Source organism: Oncorhynchus kisutch, unplaced genomic scaffold, assembly GCF_002021735.2.
Source record: "Oncorhynchus kisutch isolate 150728-3 unplaced genomic scaffold, Okis_V2 scaffold3711, whole genome shotgun sequence".
NCBI lineage: Eukaryota > Metazoa > Chordata > Actinopteri > Salmoniformes > Salmonidae > Oncorhynchus > Oncorhynchus kisutch.
Genome location: NW_022265656.1, coordinates 322,641 through 342,774, shown reverse-complemented (window position 1 = coordinate 342,774; position 20,134 = coordinate 322,641). Strand labels below are relative to the sequence as shown.

General features: G+C 44.6%; 1 protein-coding gene across 2 annotated transcripts in view; it reads left to right on the top strand.

The window, feature by feature from the left end:
* Positions 1–2,457: 2,457 nt before the first annotated feature.
* LOC109876517 (protein Jumonji) overlaps positions 2,458–20,134 on the top strand; it is a 108,288-nt gene continuing 90,611 nt past the window's right edge. For both annotated transcript variants that reach the window (XM_031820865.1, XM_031820864.1), the window contains exon 1: positions 2,458–3,899. In XM_031820865.1, coding sequence (XP_031676725.1) covers positions 3,855–3,899 — 45 coding nt within the window. In that variant the 5' untranslated portion in view covers positions 2,458–3,854. The remainder of the gene's footprint in view (positions 3,900–20,134) is intronic.

The following is a 20,134-nucleotide window of genomic DNA, read 5'->3' as shown; positions in this document are numbered from 1 at the left end:
GCCCTGAAGGACTGTGTCTGTAGACAGACAGTAAAGGCCCTGTCAGTATAGTCAGGCCCCAGATGTAAGCCCTGAAGGACTGTGTCTGTAGACAGACAGTAAAGACCCTGTCAGTATAGTCAGGCCCCAGATGTAAGCCCTGAAGGACTGTGTCTGTAGACAGACAGTAAAGACCCTGTCAGTATAGTCAGGCCCCAGATGTAAGCCCTGAAGGACTGTGTCTGTAGACAGACAGTAAAGGCCCTGTCAGTATAGTCAGGCCCCAGATGTAAGCCCTGAAGGACTGTGTCTGTAGACAGACAGTAAAGGCCCTGTCAGTATAGTCAGGCCCCAGATGTAAGCCCTGAAGGACTGTGTCTGTAGACAGACAGTAAAGACCCTGTCAGTATAGTCAGGCCCCAGATGTAAGCCCTGAAGGACTGTGTCTGTAGACAGACAGTAAAGACCCTGTCAGTATAGTCAGGCCCCAGATGTAAGCCCTGAAGGACTGTGTCTGTAGACAGACAGTAAAGGCCCTGTCAGTATAGTCAGGCCCCAGATGTAAGCCCTGAAGGACTGTGTCTGTAGACAGACAGTAAAGACCCTGTCAGTATAGCCAGGCCCCAGATGTAAGCCCTGAAGGACTGTGTCTGTAGACAGACAGTAAAGGCCCTGTCAGTATAGTCAGGCCCCAGATGTAAGCCCTGAAGGACTGTGTCTGTAGACAGACAGTAAAGGCCCTGTCAGTATAGTCAGGCCCCAGATGTAAGCCCTGAAGGACTGTGTCTGTAGACAGACAGTAAAGGCCCTGTCAGTATAGTCAGGCCCCAGATGTAAGCCCTGAAGGACTGTGTCTGTAGACAGACAGTAAAGGCCCTGTCAGTATAGTCAGGCCCCAGATGTAAGCCCTGAAGGACTGTGTCTGTAGACAGACAGTAAAGACCCTGTCAGTATAGTCAGGCCCCAGATGTAAGCCCTGAAGGACTGTGTCTGTAGACAGACAGTAAAGGCCCTGTCAGTATAGTCAGGCCCCAGATGTAAGCCCTGAAGGACTGTGTCTGTAGACAGACAGTAAAGGCCCTGTCAGTATAGTCAGGCCCCAGATGTAAGCCCTGAAGGACTGTGTCTGTAGACAGACAGTAAAGACCCTGTCAGTATAGTCAGGCCCCAGATGTAAGCCCTGAAGGACTGTGTCTGTAGACAGACAGTAAAGGCCCTGTCAGTATAGTCAGGGCCCAGATGTAAGCCCTGAAGGACTGTGTCTGTAGACAGACAGCAAAGGCCCTGTAAAGGCCTACTATAGAATAACACAGCTTTACAACACTAAAAGTTTATCTCTACAAATGGAAAACAACATGCTTTAAATCAGCGTTGAAGGACAACAGTCCCTCTAATGATGCTGCTGAAACCAGTCTATGAATCACAAGAGGGGTTTGTGTTGTATAAAAAGGCTAAGCTCAACATCAAACTAAATAAATGATGACTGTAACATATTAGTAATGTGTGTATGGCCTTGGGCCACGGCTAGATTCTTGTCTCAAAAGCCCCTGAGAAAACATACAGGAATGTATTGGGATTCTGAAATATAATACAACAAACTGGATGGACCCCTGCAGTGATCAGTCTAGATGCTTGTAAATCAAAGTGCTTCTTTGGGCCCGTCCCAAATGGCACAGCATTTCCTTTATAGTGCATTACTTTTGACCAGGGCTAATAGGACTCTGGTCGAATGTAGTGCACTATTTTGGGAATAGGGTGTCATGTGGAACACAGTTTATATTACCCATTTATAGCGAGGGATAATGGTCAGTTGAGTTGAAGGATGTGCTTGACTGCAGGGCCTAATGAATTCTGCATCAGCTCCAGTCTGTGGACTTTTAGAGGCTGACTACCAGATCATTTGTCAACTCAAGTCTAAACGCCAGTTCACATGATTGTAATGAGGGGTCCACCTTGGCTTACACACCTGAAATCAAGTCGTCATAACAAACGTCACCAACCGTCCAGTCACCCCCCCCCCCCCCCACACACACACCACATACACTTTAAATGCACCAGTGAAATCATTAGAATGTGAATATAGACATTAATAGTCTACAACCTCCCCCTTTCATTCCTCATTCGCAGTCTAACAGTAGGCTCTCTGTTTCTAATTTAGAAATGTAAACTAAGGTCCTCATTTAGACAGGCTTTGAGGACCTGCCAAACTTTCTTTAGCATTGTCCTCATGCAGCTGCATGTACTTTCCTTCTCAGTTTATTCCTGCAGAGACATGACTCCACCCCTGCATTAGTCTCTCTCTCTTTCTCCCCCCCCCCTCGCTCTCTCTCTCCCTTTGTCTCTTTCGCTCTCTCTCTCCTCTCTCACTCTCTCTCCCTTTCTCTCTCTCCCTCTCTCCCTCTCTCTCTCCCTTTCTCTCTTTCTCTCTCTTTTGCACTCTCTCTCTCTCTCTCTCCCTCTCTCTCAATTCAATTCAATTTAACGGCTTTATTGGTATGGGAAATATATGTTTACATTGCCATAGCAGGTGAAATAGTTCATAAACAAAAGTGAAATAAACAATCATAATTAACAGTAAACATCACCAAAGTTTCAGAGGAATAGAGACATTTCAAATGTCATATTATGGCTATGTACAGTGTTGTATGTACAGTGTTGTAATGATCTCTCTCTCTCTCTCTCAATTCAATTCAATTTCAATTTAAGGGCTTTCTTGGCATGGGAAATGTATGTTTACATTTCCAAAGCAAGTGAAATAGATCATTAACAAGAGTGAAATAAACAATAATCTCTCCCTCTCTCTCATGTTCTTGTCTGTTGGTCAGAGTGATTTCAATAGGTGTTGGACATCCCATTTTTTCCAGTTTGTTATTTGCCACCATGCAGCAGACTCAACATCCCTCCGTGTAGCTTATCTCACACTCACATCAATACATATATAGACTGTGTAGCCCTTGTTCTGCAACTCAACAAAATAAACATTGTCGTTCGTATGGTAAATACATTGTGACCATGTAATTACAATGTTAGCGGCTACATCGTTGGCATTTCTAACTTGGTTATTATGTGTGTAGTCTTTATTGATGGGCCTATTTTAATACATTTTAAATTATGAATAAAGGTACATTACAATAATATAGTATATGGCATTGTAAATGTTATTTATTGATATGGAACTCATTTAGGAGGCCGGTCCATGGATCTTCGAGGGATGTATCGCGACATTGCTCCTCACGCCAGATGACTGTGTTTGTATTTTCACCCAGTCCCTAACGTGGTACTGTATTCCTCGAGACTCACCGCTGGGGCATATTCCCCGGTCTGTCGCGGTAGGAAGACGCTGCAGATAACCCCATGCCGTTACCATTACTAGCGGTGTGGGAGAGTTAACTCGTCGTCTGGCAGACACCGCTGAAACGTGTTTCTGGATTTTGGAGAAAAAAAAATTCGGGGGAGAAGCATTTTTTTTGTACCTTTTAACTCCCGTCTGTGATATTCTTCAACACGGAATCTGCTGGGCCCTCAAAGCGTGTTTGATTTGTGCCTCGAGGATATCCAGGATACATGCCCTTTTCATTCGCATAATGGGAGATGGTCCGGTTCGTTGTTATGCATATGTTATAACGCAGTGATTTTGGGGGGGTTTAAATTTGTGTTTCTTGCCGTGGATTGCAAAATTGGAATTTCTCTCCCAGGCGACTCAGCGAAAAGGGAAGTAGAGACCGCGAGAGAGAGAGAGAGAGAGAGGGAGAGAGTGGGGATAAAGACACTGCCACCTCGCTGGATCACACCACGGGATTTAAATAATTGCATGTTCTAAAAAAGGATATACATGTGGCTATTCGGTGTTTAACCGAACCAATCCGGTTTGCAGGATGAGTAAAGACAGACCCAAAAGGAACATCATACAGAAGAAATACGTAAGTATATTCTAAATGTGTTCTGAAATGCTTAATATCGTTCCAAAACTTCTCTCTTGCTAATGGATAACGTCATATAAACTGTGTGTGGTATGCATTAGTGTGTTTACATATTGGTTTCATGTCATTTTTTTTGTCCTAAAACATCAACATCAGATGTCCTAAAACTTTAGACTGTCCTAAAACATCAACATCAGACTGTCCTAAAACATCAACATCAGACTGTTCTAAAACATCAACATCAGACCGTCCTAAGACATCAACATCAGACTGTCCTAAAACATCCACATCAGATGTCCTAAAACATCAACACCATACTGTTCTAAAACTTCAGACTGTCCTAAAACATCAACATCAGACTGTCCTAAGACATCAACATCAGACTGTCCTAAAACATCCACATCAGATGTCCTAAAACATCAACACCATACTGTTCTAAAACTTCAGACTGTCCTAAAACATCAACATCAGACTGTCCTAAGACATCAACTTTAGACTGTCCTAAAACATCAACATCAGACTGTTCTAAAACATCAACATCAGACTGTCCTAAGACATCAGACTGTCCTAAAACATCAACATCAGACTGTCCTAAGACATCAACACCATACTGTTCTAAAACTTCAGACTGTCCTAAAACATCAACATCAGACTGTCCTAAAACATCAACATAAGACTGTCCTAAAACACCAACACCATACTGTTCTAAAACTTCAGCCTGTCCTAAAATATCGACATCAGACTGTCCTAAAACATCAATATCAGACTTTCCTAAAAAAACAAACACCATACTGTCCTAACACATTAACATCGACTGTCCTAAAACATCAGACTGTTCTAAAACATCAACAGCAGACTGTCCTAAAACATCAACATCAGACTGTCCCAAAACATCAGACTGTCCTAAAACATTAACACCAGACTGTCCAAAAACAACAACCCCATACTGTCCTAAAACATTAGCACCAGACTGTCCAAAAACAACAACACCATACTGTCCTAAAACATTAACATCAGACTGTCCTAAAATATCAACACCATACTGTCCTTTAAACAACAACCCCATACTGTCCTAAAACATTAACACCAGACTGTCCAAAAACAACAACCCCATACTGTCCTAAAACATTAACATCAGACTGTCCTAAACAACAACACCATACTGTCCTAAAACAGCAGACTATCCCTAAAACATCAACATAAGACTGGCCTAAAACATCAACATCAGACTGTCCTAAAACAGCAGACTATCCCTAAAACATCAACTTCAGACTGTCCTAAAACAGCAGACTATCCCTAAAACATCAACATAAGACTGGCCTAAAACATCAACATCAGACTGTCCTAAAACATCAACAACATACTGTCCTAAAACATCAACAACATACTGTCCTAAAACAACAACACCATACTGTCCTAAAAATTAACATCAGACTGTCCCAAAACAGCAGACTATCCTAAAACATCAACACTGGACTGTCCTAAAACATCAACATCAGACTGTCCTAAAACACAAGACTGTCCTAAAACATCAACATCAGACTGTCCTAAAACATCAACATCAGACTGTCCTAAAACATCAGACTGTCCTAAAACATCAACATCAGACTGTCCTAAAACATCAACATCAGACTGTTCTAAAACATCAGACTGTTCTAAAACATCAATATCAGACTGTCCTAAAACATCAACAGCAGACTGTCCTAAAACATCAACATCAGACTGTTCTAAAACATCAGACTGTCCTAAAACATCAACATCCGACTGTCCTAAAACATCAACATAAGACTGGCCTAAAACATCAACATCAGACTGTCCTAAAACATCAACACCATACTGTCCTAAAACATCAACACCATACTGTCCTAAAACAACAACACCATACTGTCCTAAAACATTAACATCAGACTGTCCTAAAACATCAACATCAGACTGTCCTAAAACATCAGACTGTCCTAAAACATCAGACTGTCCTAAAACATCAACATCAGACTGTTCTAAAACATCAGACTGTCCTAAAACATCAACAGCAGACTGTCCGAAAACATCAACAGCAGACTGTCCTAAAACATCAACACGGGACTGTCCTAAAACATCAACATCAGACTGTCCTAAAACATCAGACTGTCCTAAAACATCAACATCAGACTGTCCTAAAACATCAACATCAGACTGTTCTAAAACATCAACACCAAACTGTCCTAAAACATCAAACTGTCCTAAAACATCAAACTGTCCTAAAACATCAGACTGTTCTAAAACATCAACATTGGAATGTCCTAAAACATCAAGACTGTCCTAAAACATCAAACAGCTTTTCTCAGTCAGTTACTTAATTCTGAGAATAAGATATTTTCACCATTTTATATTTAATTTTATATGACCAATCCAGTGCTGTCTCCCTATGGTGGTTCTAGTGTGTGTGTGTGTGTGTGTGTGTGTGTGTGTGTGTGTGTGTGTGTGTGTGTGTGTGTGTGTGTGTGTGTAAATCCCAGAATGAGCCCCGATCCACGATTTACAACATCACATCAATAGTTGATGATTTATATTCAAAAACCCGAATTGTCTTTCAGAAAATGTAATATATTTTATGACTTGTAGTATGATCATATGGGGACTAATGCTGACTGTAAGACATTAGGGGCCTGTGGCAAAAGTGAAGGTGTCCAATTTCCTGTGCATATGCTGATTTGAAGATGTTTAAACAATTCGCAACCTATCCTCATTTGACTTCTTCCCCAATTTAGCTAATTTATTGTGCCCATTGTTCCAACAATGTTATTGCATTAATTCATCATTTACTTTCCAATCAACCTTATTCAGCAAGTATCAGACAGGACGTTTATTTAATAGCTCTACCTAATAATAGGTGGCATTTTCCTTGAATCCTACAGCAACAGGAGCTATTTTTATGGTGTAAATATTATTCACAATTAGTGTCACACCTACTGCAATTACATTCCTTTTCCAGTTGTCTTCCACTTCAACAGGGCTCCCGGGTGGTGCAGCGGTCTAAGGCACTGCATCTCAGTGCAGACCCTGGTTTGATTCCAGGCTGTATCACAACTGGCTGTGATTGGGAGTCCCATTGGGCAGAGCACAATTGGCCTGTCTGGGTTTGGCCCAGGGTAGGCTGTCATTGCAAAAAAATTATTTGTTCTTAACTTAACTAGTTAAAGATACATTTAAAAAGGAATTCTAACACACGAGGTGTCATGTCCTAAAGTGCTTCCTAATGTTCTTGTTCACTCCTATCTCTTCTATGGTTCATATTTTCCAAGAAGGCAACATGGGAAAAAAACTCCTGTCTAGTTTTCGGTAAAAGTTTATCAGAAATGCAGTAAGTCGGCCACTATAACAAACAAAGTGGACTTCTTCTTTGAACCTGGACTCAGACAAGCACTTGCCCTTGTCGTTTAACTTCCTCTCAATGAGCGTGTGATTGTTATTACCGAGGCTTTGTTTAAGGGCTGAGACACACCAGTAAGCGGTTCCTGGCTGAGAGTAATAGAACGTCATTTGCCAACCCGAGTGAGTGCCGCATGTAGTATCGCGTGAAAAATGTCGGCAGACGTCTACAGAGGGTGGTCCCTAAAGCAATCTGTGCTGAACGATGGGCAGACCTCTACAGCGGGTGGTCCCTAAAGCAATGTGTGCTGAACGATCGGCAGACCTCTACAGCAGGTGGTCCCTAAAGCAATGTGTGCTGAACGATCAGCAGAGGCCTACAGAGGGTGGTCCCTAAAGCAATGTGTGCTGAACGATCGGCAGACCTCTACAGCAGGTGGTCCCTAAAGCAATGTGTGCTGAACGATCGGCAGACCTCTACAGTAGGTGGTCCCTAAAGCAATGTGTGCTGAACGATCAGCAGACCTCTACAGCAGGTGGTCCCTAAAGCAATGTGTGCTGAACGATCGGCAGAGGCCTACAGCAGGTGGTCCCTAAAGCAATGTGTGCTGAACGATCAGCAGAGGCCTACAGCAGGTGGTCCCTAAAGCAATGTGTGCTGAACGATCAGCAGAGGCCTACAGCAGGTGGTCCCTAAAGCAATGTGTGCTGAACGATCAGCAGGGGCCTACAGCAGGTGGTCCCTAAAGCAATGTGTGCTGAACGATCAGCAGAGGTCTACAGCAGGTGGTCCCTAAAGCAATGTGTGCTGAACGATCAGCAGAGGCCTACAGCGGATGGTCCCTAAAGCAATGTGTGCTGAATGATCGGCAGACCTCTACAGCAGGTGGTCCCTAAAGCAATGTGTGCTGAACGATCGGCAGACCTCTACAGCAGGTGGTCCCTAAAGCAATGTGTGCTGAACGATCTGCAGACCTCTACAGCGGGTGGTCCCTAAAGCAATGTGTGCTGAACGATCGGCAGACCTCTACAGCGGGTGGTCCCTAAAAGCAATGTGTGCTGAACGATCGGCAGACCTCTACAGCGGGTGGTCCCTAAAAGCAATGTGTGCTGAACGATCGGCAGACCTCTACAGTGGGTGGTCCCTAAAGCACTGTGTGCTGAACGATCAGCAGAGGCCTACAGCAGGTGGTCCCTAAAGCAATGTGTGCTGAACGATCGATCGGGAGACGCCTACAGCAGGTGGTCCCTAAAGCAATGTGTGCTGAACGATCAGCAGAGGCCTACAGCGGGTGGTCCCTAAAGCAATGTGTGCTGAACGATCGGCAGACCTCTACAGCGGGTGGTCCCTAAAGCAATGTGTGCTGAACGATCGGCAGACCTCTACAGCAGGTGGTCCCTAAAGCAATGTGTGCTGAACGATCGGTAGACGAACGCTAGATCCACATTCGGTGCGATGTGTGCTGAACGATCGGTAGACGAACGCTAGATCCACATTCGGTGCGATGTGTGCTGAACGATCGGCAGACGAACGCTAGATCCACGTTCGATGCGATGTGTGCTGAACGATCGGCAGGCGAATGCTAGATCCACATTCGGTGCGATGTGTGCTGAACAATCGGTAGACGAACGCTAGATCCACATTCGGTGCGATGTGTGCTGAACGATCGGTAGACGAACGCTAGATCCACATTCGGTGCAATGTGTGCTGAACGATCGGTAGACGAACGCTAGATCCACATTCGGTGCGATGTGTGCTGAACGATCAGTAGACGAACGCTAGATCCACATTCGGTGCGATGTGTGCTGAACGATTGGTAGACGAACGCTAGATCCACATTCGGTGCAATGTGTGCTGAACGATCGGTAGACGAACGCTAGATCCACATTCGGTGCGATGTGTGCTGAACGATCGGTAGACGAACGCTAGATCCACATTCGGTGCGATGTGTGATGAACGATCGGTAGACGAACGCTAGATCCACATTCGGTGCGATGTGTGCTGAACGATCGGTAGACGAACGCTAGATCCACATTCGGTGCGATGTGTGCTGAACGATCGGTAGACGAACGCTAGATCCACATTCGGTGAGATGTGTGCTGAACGATCGGTAGACGAACGCTAGATCCACATTCGGTGCGATGTGTGCTGAACGATCGGTAGACGAACGCTAGATCCACATTCGGTGCGATGTGTGCTGAACGATCGGTAGCCGAACACTAGATCCACATTCGGTGCGATGTGTGCAAGCTGAAAGAAGGGCTCACTGAAAGAACAAGCCGGCTCTGATGGCTAAAATCAAACCTGATTTGTGAACAGTTCTATGCCAAGGACATACTGTGTTAGCATGATATAATAAACATAATCAGACCAAGAACAGGAATCATTGATTTCCCATAACACAAAATTGCGTTTTAAAGTGTACATTTTTGCACTTATAAGTCATTTTTGTTTGAATACCATATTGCCCCTTTAACGGGTGAAAATTCATTTGGGTATCGAGTTTCTTGGGCAACATATTGGCAGGACTTTTCCTCTGATATTTGATGGACTTTTCTCTTTCTCAAGTTATTATTCACAATTCATAAAGAAAAACAACATAATGAGAGACGAGGGGTGTTAAAAATTGAAAGTGTTGTTTTAATGAACGACAGTAGTTAAAGCTTCAGAACAGTACATCAAAGGGGATCCTATAGAGGATAACAGGGCTCCTCTGTGTAGTTGCCTCAGTGCAGCCCCTCAGCCGGTCTAAAGCCTAATTCATTGGTGTGTGGTGGGGTAAGCACAGCTGCCACTGCTGGGCCTTTACACATGTAAAGAGGCTGTCACAGCTTACGTCCCAAATGGCACCCTATTCCCTATATAGTGCACTACTTTTGACCAGGGCCCAATGGGGCAATTGACCAAATCCCAGTGGGCAATTTGACCAGAGCTCTATGGTCCCTGATCTAAAGTACTGCACTATATAGGGGACAGGGGGACATTTGGGACACAGTCACGTTGTTTTATCAGGCGCACAAGTGAGGAGGGCCAAGTTGAAGTATGTGCTTCAGTGTGTGGCGGAACCAGACAGACACCGAGCAGCAGAGGGTTGTGTGGCCGGGCCAGCGCCATGAAGAGAGAGGACAGACAGACACAGAGCAGCAGAGAGGTGTGTGGCCGAGCCAGCGCCATGGAGAGAGAGAGGACAGACAGACACAGAGCAGCAGAGAGGTGTGTGGCCGGGCCAGCGCCATGGAGAGAGAGAGGACAGACAGACACAGAGCAGCAGAGAGGTGTGTGGCCGAGCCAGCGCCATGGAGAGAGAGAGGACAGACAGACACAGAGCAGCAGAGGGGTGTGTGGCCGGGCCAGCGCCATGGAGAGAGAGAGGACAGACAGACACAGAGCAGCAGAGGGGTGTGTGGCCGGGCCAGCGCCATGGAGAGAGAGAGGACAGACAGACACAGAGCAGCAGAGGGGTGTGTGGCCGGGCCAGCGCCATGGAGAGAGAGAGGACAGACAGACACAGAGCAGCAGAGAGGTGTGTGGCCGGGCCAGCGCCATGGAGAGAGAGAGAGAGGACAGACACAGAGCAGCAGATGGGTGTGTGGCCGGGCCAGCGCCATATAGAGAGAGAGAGAGGACAGACACAGAGCAGCAGATGGGTGTGTGGCCGGGCCAGCGCCATATAGAGAGAGAGAGAGGACAGACACAGAGCAGCAGATGGGTGTGTGGCCGGGCCAGCCCCATATAGAGAGAGAGGACAGACAGAGCAGCAGAGAGGTGTGTGGCCGGGCCAGCGCCATATAGAGAGAGAGAGAGGACAGACACAGAGCAGCAGATGGGTGTGTGGCCGGGCCAGCCCCATATAGAGAGAGAGAGAGGACAGACACAGAGCAGCAGATGGGTGTGTGGCCGGGCTAGCGCCATATAGAGAGAGAGAGAGAGGACAGACACAGAGCAGCAGATGGGTGTGTGGCCAGGCCAGCGCCATGGAGAGAGAGGACAGACAGACACAGAGCAGCAGAGAGGTGTGTGGCCGGGCCAGCCCCATATAGAGAGAGAGAGAGGACAGACACAGAGCAGCAGATGGGTGTGTGGCCTGGCCAGCGCCATGGAGAGAGAGGACAGACACGGAGCAGCAGAGAGGTGTGTGGCCGGGCCAGCGCCATGGAGAGAGAGAGGACAGACACAGAGCAGCAGAGGGGTGTGTGGCCTGGCTAGCGCCATGGAGAGAGAGAGGACAGACAGACAGGAGGCCTGCAGCTGGAAAGACTAAGGCTTGTCCCAAATGACTCCCTATTCCCTATATAGTATACAACTTTTGACCAGGGCCCATAGGGAATGAGGTGCCATTTGGGACACTGCCTTAAACCCTCCCTAACTACAAGGCTGACTCATTGTGTCAGAGCCAAAATAGATTTGATCTAAATACTGTTTTAGACGCGGGAGTGGAGTCATCGTGAAGACAGATGGAAATGTAACTAGATTGACACATAGTTGCAACAGGAGAAGCCCAGGGAGATATGAATGGAGAAATGGAGGAATGAACTCGGATGAACGAACAAGACAAGTCTGTTATTTTATTTCTTGGCCTGGGAAGTTGTGAGCTGTGATTTTGCTGCCAATAGGGAATGTTCCACTTCGCTGCGTAGTCGCCGGGGTTTCTCCCTGAATTAGATGTGCAGTGTCAGCAGTAAACAGTCTTTCTCCTAACACAGTGAGGCAATCGTTTTGCTTTTGTTTACACAGTTTGACAGTTGTCTGTTATGTAATGGGTGTATTAGCGGTCTACAGGGCAGTTACAAATGACTTAATCAGAGGAGCTTTATCAGTGTCATACAGTCTCATGGCTAAATCAGTGTTCAGGACATTACGCTTAATCAAAGTAGCTTTAAGGGCCTACTTTGATTTAAAGGCCTACTTTGATTTAAAGGCCTACTTTGATTTAAGGGCCTACTTTGATTTAAAGGCCTACTTTGATTTAAAGGCCTACTTTGATTTAAGGGCCTACTTTGATTTAAAGGCCTACTTTGATTTACGGGCCTACTTTGATGTAAAGGCCTACTTTGATTTAAGGGCCTACTTTGATTTAAAGGCCTACTTTGATTTAAAGGCCTACTTTGATTTAAAGGGCTACTTTGATTTAAAGGTCTACTTTGATTTAAGGGCCTACTTTGATTTAAAGGCCTACACATTTCTACTCTTGTATTAAAGGGTTTTCAGGCCCTTTTTATAGAGTGAAGTGAGATGTGATTCCAGTAGTGAGAAGAACTGTCAGTAAAACAGACAATCAGATATCAGTCGGTAGCTTTATTATTCAAATCAGGTTAATAGAAACTAGGGGATTTGTCAACGTCTTCAAGATAATTGTATGGGATTTATAATACATCTGAGCTAGATTACAGCAAGCCTTTTGGAATATTCAATCATTTCCTCAATCTCTACGTTTAATCCATACTGGAGACCATAGATGTTGAGAGAAGTGAAAACATCGAAAAGAGACTTTTAATTTCAGATGAATTCATTGTTCAGTATTTCTTTCCTTCAGGAAAAGCAGCAGCAGCGAGGTTTATTGACCAAACAGAGGTAGTTCTGATACAGAACAGGATTCTACAGGATTCTACATAGAATGCGAGAGTGGGACACAAAGGAGAGGCAGTTTTCATCTTAGGGATTGTCAACAGATAAATCCAGACTACTCCCCACAGACAGATTTATACTTCAGCATTGTTACGAGGTGATGAAGAAGGACCGATACATACAGACTACTCCCCACAGACAGATTCATACTTCAGCATTGTTACGAGGTGATGAAGAAGGACCGATACATACAGACTACTCCCCACAGACAGATTTATACTTCAGCATTGTTACGAGGTGATTTTTATTTATTTATTTATTTTACCTTTATTTAACCAGGTAGGCAAGTTGAGAACAAGTTCTCATTTACAATTGCGACCTGGCCAAGATAAAGCAAAGCAGTTCGACAGATAAAACGACACAGAGTTACACATGGAGTAAAAACAAACATACAGTCAATAATGCAGTATAAACAAGTCTATATACAATGTGAGCAAATGAGGTGAGAAGGGAGGTAAAGGCAAAAAAGGCCATGATGGCAAAGTAAATACAATATAGCAAGTAAAATACTGGAATGGTAGTTTTGCAATGGAAGAATGTGCAAAGTAGAAATAAAAAAATAATGGGGTGCAAAGGAGCAAAATAAATAAATAAATAAAAATTAAATACAGTTGGGAAAGAGGTAGTTGTTTGGGCTAAATTTTAGGTGGGCTATGTACAGGTGCAGTAATCTGTGAGCTGCTCTGACAGTTGGTGCTTAAAGCTAGTGAGGGAGATAAGTGTTTCCAGTTTCAGAGATTTTTGTAGTTCGTTCCAGTCATTGGCAGCAGAGAACTGGAAGGAGAGGCGGCCAAAGAAAGAATTGGTCTTGGGGGTGACTAGAGAGATATACCTGCTGGAGCGTGTGCTACAGGTGGGAGATGCTATGGTGACCAGCGAGCTGAGATAAGGGGGGACTTTACCTAGCAGGGTCTTGTAGATGACATGGAGCCAGTGGGTTTGGCGACGAGTATGAAGCGAGGGCCAGCCAACGAGAGCGTACAGGTCGCAATGGTGGGTAGTATATGGGGCTTTGGTGATAAAACGGATTGCACTGTGATAGACTGCATCCAATTTGTTGAGTAGGGTATTGGAGGCTATTTTGTAAATGACATCGCCAAAGTCGAGGATTGGTAGGATGGTCAGTTTTACAAGGGTATGTTTGGCAGCATGAGTGAAGGATGCTTTGTTGCGAAATAGGAAGCCAATTCTAGATTTAACTTTGGATTGGAGATGTTTGATATGGGTCTGGAAGGAGAGTTTACAGTCTAACCAGACACCTAAGTATTTGTAGTTGTCCACGTATTCTAAGTCAGAGCCGTCCAGAGTAGTGATGTTGGACAGGCGGGTAGGTGCAGGTAGCGATCGGTTGAAGAGCATGCATTTAGTTTTACTTGTATTTAAGAGCAATTGGAGGCCACGGAAGGAGAGTTGTATGGCATTGAAGCTTGCCTGGAGGGTTGTTAACACAGTGTCCAAAGAAGGGCCGGAAGTATACAGAATGGTGTCGTCTGCGTAGAGGTGGATCAGGGACTCACCAGCAGCAAGAGCGACCTCATTGATGTATACAGAGAAGAGAGTCGGTCCAAGAATTGAACCCTGTGGCACCCCCATAGAGACTGCCAGAGGTCCGGACAGCAGACCCTCCGACTTGACACACTGAACTCTATCAGAGAAGTAGTTGGTGAACCAGGCGAGGCAATCATTTGAGAAACCAAGGCTGTCGAGTCTGCCGATGAGGATATGGTGATTGACAGAGTCGAAAGCCTTGGCCAGATCAATGAATACGGCTGCACAGTAATGTTTCTTATCGATGGCGGTTAAGATATCGTTTAGGACCTTGAGCGTGGCTGAGGTGCACCCATGACCAGCTCTGAAACCAGATTGCATAGCAGAGAAGGTATGGTGAGATTCGAAATGGTCGGTAATCTGTTTGTTGACTTGGCTTTCGAAGACCTTAGAAAGGCACGGTAGGATAGATATAGGTCTGTAGCAGTTTGGGTCAAGAGTGTCCCCCCCTTTGAAGAGGGGGATGACCGCAGCTGCTTTCCAATCTTTGGGAATCTCAGACGACACGAAAGAGAGGTTGAACAGGCTAGTAATAGGGGTGGCAACAATTTCGGCAGATAATTTTAGAAAGAAAGGGTCCAGATTGTCTAGCCCGGCTGATTTGTAGGGGTCCAGATTTTGCAGCTCTTTCAGAACATCAGCTGAATGGATTTGGGAGAAGGAGAAATGGGGAAGGCTTGGGCGAGTTGCTGTTGGGGGTGCAGTGCTGTTGTCCGGGGTAGGAGTAGCCAGGTGGAAAGCATGGCCAGCCGTAGAAAAATGCTTATTGAAATTCTCAATTATGGTGGATTTATCAGTGGTGACAGTGTTTCCTATCTTCAGTGCAGTGGGCAGCTGGGAGGAGGTGTTCTTATTCTCCATGGACTTTACAGTGTCCCAGAACTTTTTTGAGTTAGTGTTGCAGGAAGCAAATTTCTGCTTGAAAAAGCTAGCCTTGGCTTTTCTAACTGCCTGTGTATAATGATTTCTAGCTTCCCTGAACAGCTGCATATCACGGGGGCTGTTCGATGCTAATGCAGAACGCCATAGGATGTTTTTGTGTTGGTTAAGGGCAGTCAGGTCTGGGGAGAACCAAGGGCTATATCTGTTCCTGGTTCTAAATTTCTTGAATGGGGCATGTTTATTTAAGATGGTTAGGAAGGCATTTTTAAAAAATATCCAGGCATCCTCTACTGACGGGATGAGATCAATATCCTTCCAGGATACCCCGGCCAGGTCGATTAGAAAGGCCTGCTCGCAGAAGTGTTTCAGGGAGCGTTTTACAGTGATGAGTGGAGGTCGTTTGACCGCTGACCCATTACGGATGCAGGCAATGAGGCAGTGATCGCTGAGATCTTGGTTGAAGACAGCAGAGGTGTATTTAGAGGGGAAGTTGGTTAGGATGATATCTATGAGGGTGCCCGTGTTTAAGGTTTTGGGGAGGTACCTGGTAGGTTCATTGATTATTTGTGTGAGATTGAGGGCATCAAGTTTAGATTGTAGGATGGCTGGGGTGTTAAGCATGTTCCAGTTTAGGTCGCCTAGCAGCACGAACTCTGAAGATAGATGGGGGGCAATCAGTTCACATATGGTGTCCAGAGCACAGCTGGGGGCAGAGGGTGGTCTATAGCAGGCGGCAACGGTGAGAGACTTGTTTTTAGAGAGGTGGATTTTTAAAAGTAGAAGTTCAAATTGTTTGGGTACAGACCTGGATAGTAGGACAGAACTCTGCAGGCTATCTTTGCAGTAGATTGCAACACCGCCCCCTTTGGCAGTTCTATCTTGTCTGAAAATGTTGTAGTTTGGAATTAAAACTTCAGAATTTTTGGTGGTCTTCCTAAGCCAGGATTCAGACACAGCTAGAACATCCGGGTTGGCAGAGTGTGCTAAAGCAGTGAATAGAACAAACTTAGGGAGGAGGCTTCTAATGTTAACATGCATGAAACCAAGGCTATTACGGTTACAGAAGTCGTCAAAAGAGAGCGCCTGGGGAATAGGAGTGGAGCTAGGCACTGCAGGGCCTGGATTCACCTCTACATCGCCAGAGGAACATAGGAGGAGTAGAATAAGGGTACGGCTAAAAGCTATGAGAATTGGTCGTCTAGAACGTCTGGAACATAGAGTAAAAGGAGGTTTCTGGGGGCGATAAAATAGCATCAAGGTATAATGTACAGACAAATGTATGGCAGGATGTGAATACAGTGGAGGTAAACCTAGGTATTGAGTGATGAAGAGAGAGATATTGTCTCTAGAAACATCGTTGAAACCAGGAGATGTCATTGCATGTGTGGGTGGTGGAACTAATAGGTTGGATAAGGTATAGTGAGCAGGACTAGAGGCTCTACAGTGAAATAAGCCAATAAACACTAACCAGAACAGAAATGGACAAGACATATTGACATTAAGGATAGGCATGCTTAGTCGAGTGATCAAAAGGGTCCGGTGAGTGGAGAGGTTGGTTGGTGATTTAGACAGCTAGCCAGGGCATCGGTAGCAAGCTAGCATAGGATGGAGGTCTGTTAGCCACCCCTTACGTTCCGTCAGTAGATTAGTGGGGTTCCGTGTGGTAGAGGGGATTAATCCAAATCACACAACAACAACAAAAATAAAAACAATAGATATAGTTATAGAGGCCCAAGAAGAAAATATAATAATAATAATTAAAAAAAATAATTTAAAAAAAATAATAATAAAAAAATTGTCCGATTGTCTATTCAGATAGCAGCCGGTAAGACAGCTAACGGTTAGCAGGCCGCAGATGGGCGTTCAGGTAACGTCGCGACGGAGGAGCCGGCCGAATAACTCCTTCGGGTAGATAACGTCGGCAGTCCAGTTGTGAAGGCCCGGTGGGGCTCCGCGAAGGCAGTAAAACGGGTCCGGATAGGTGACTGCAGCCCAGGTGTGATTGATGGAACTCAGGAGTGATTGACGGAGCTTGCTAGCTCCGATGGTCACACGGATAGCAGCTAGCTAGCTGTGAGATCCGGGTATGAATGTCCAGGGACATGGAGAGAAAAATTGGTCCGGTATGTTCCGTTCCGAGCCGCGCTGCGCCGTACAGAACTGGCGATAGATTTTCGAGCTAAAGGATAGCTGATGACCACAAACGGTGGTTAGCTGAATATTAACGATTTGCCAGTAAAGGAGCTAACTAGCTTCTGAACTAGCTTCTGGATTAGCTTCTGGCTAGTTTCAGGCTAGCTTCTTGGAGTTTCTGGCTAGCTTCTTGGAGGATTACAGATCTGAGGTAAATAATACTTTTTTATAAATATACATTGGTGAGGCGGGTTGCAGGAGAGTGTTTTGAAGATGAGTTGATGGAAAATAAAAATAAAATGTATGTGAAAAAGTTGTAAATATATATATATACAGGACACGACAAGACGAGGACAAAAGACGTCTGAACTGCTATGCCACCTTGGAGATAGGTGGCATAGTGATGAAGAAGGACCGATACATACAGACTACTCCCCACAGACAGATGATACTCTTTTGATATTTGTATTTTTTTTAAATTTAACCTTTATTTAACTAGGCAAGTCAGTTAAGAACAAATTGTTATTTACAGTGACAGCCTTCCCCCGGGCCAAACCCTAACCCGGACGACGCTAGACCAATTTTGCGCCACCCTATGGGACTCCCAATCACGTCCGGTTGTGATACAGCCTGGAATCCAACCAGGGTCTGTAGTGACACCTCTAGCGCTGAGATGCAGTGCCTTAGACCGCTGCGCCACTCGGGAACCCTGTATGTAGGGAATAGTTTGGCATTTGTGACAGATCCACACTGTATCTAGACTAACTAACTGACTAACTATAATGCCAAAGACAGAATTAGAAACATGCACTGATTGGCCCAGGCATAATTCACATTTGCTCATTGTAAATAGTTTGAATTCATGATGAATTTATGTGAAAGTACTTATTTTTTATTGCACTGTATCAAGTCTCTGTTCATAACCTTAGCCATGTCCAACAGAGCTGCTATTAAGGTAGTGATTTCTAGGATCAACACAGACTCCATTGAGAGAGTCTAAATGTGTTGGTTAAAATGAGGTGCTGTTAATCCACCTCCTTAATGATGTGGATCAAGCTGTTTTACTGCCGCTCCAGGTTGACATGGGGCCCCAGTCATGAAATCCTGGCATGGTGGCAAAGCACTGAACAGAGACAGGCACTACTTCTTACTTCCATGTTGTATAGAGAGATAGGATGGACAACATGTTGTATGGAGAGATAGGATGGACAACATGTTGTATAGAGAGATAGGATGGACAACATGTATAGAGAGATAGGATGGACAACATGTTGTATAGAGAGATAGGATGGACAACATGTTGTATAGAGAGATAGGATGGACAACATGTTGTATGGAGAGATAGGATGGACAACATGTTGTATAGAGAGATAGGATGGACAACATGTTGTATAGAGAGATAGGGTGGACAACATGTTGTATAGAGAGATAGGATGGACAACATGTTGTATAGAGAGATAGGATGGACAACATGTTGTATAGAGAGATAGGATGGACAACATGTTGTATAGAGAGATAGGATGGACAACATGTTGTATAGAGAGATAGGATGGACAACATGTTGTATAGAGAGATAGGATGGACAACATGTTGTATAGAGAGATAGGATGGACAACATGTTGTATAGAGAGATAGGATGGACAACATGTTGTATAGAGAGATAGGGTGGACAACATGTTGTATAGAGAGATAGGATGGACAACATGTTGTATAGAGAGATAGGATGGACAACATGTTGTATAGAGAGATAGGATGGACAACATGTTGTATAGAGAGATAGGATGGACAACATGTTGTATAGAGAGATAGGATGGACAACATGTTGTATAGAGAGATAGGATGGACAACATGTTGTATAGAGAGATAGGATGGACAACATGTTGTATAGAGAGATAGGATGGACAACATGTTGTATGGAGAGATAGGATGGACAACATGTTGTATAGAGAGATAGGATGGACAGCATGTTGTATAGAGAGATAGGATGGACAACATGTTGTATGGAGGAGAGATAGGGTGGACAACATGTTGTATAGAGAGATAGGATGGACAACATGTTGTATAGAGAGATAGGATGGACAACATGTATAGAGAGATAGGATGGACAACATGTTGTATAGAGAGATAGGATGGACAACATGTTGTATAGAGAGATAGGATGGACAACATGTTGTATAGAGAGATAGGATGGACAACATGTTGTATGGAGAGATAGGATGGACAACATGTTGTATAGAGAGATAGGATGGACAACATGTTGTATAGAGAGATAGGGTGGACAACATGTTGTATAGAGAGATAGGGTGGACAACATGTTGTATAGAGAGATAGGATGGACAACATGTTCTATAGAGAGATAGGATGGACAACATGTTGTATAGAGAGATAGGATGGACAACATGTTGTATAGAGAGATAGGGTGGACAACATGTTGTATAGAGAGATAGGGTGGACAACATGTTGTATAGAGAGATAGGATGGACATGCAAGTAGTCTTTAGCCTATATTTTTTTAATTCAATAAATGGCTGCTGAATTTTTCAAGGGATGCTGGGCGAAAAACAACAACATATCCCTGCTCTTTCCCCTCCCGTTTCTCAACCAAAAAAAGGTTGATGGAAAAGGTTATTCTCAAATCCTTCTCCTCACTCACTCTCTGTTTTTGGAGATTCGTGCCAAGTAGGTCATTGTAAAGGAAC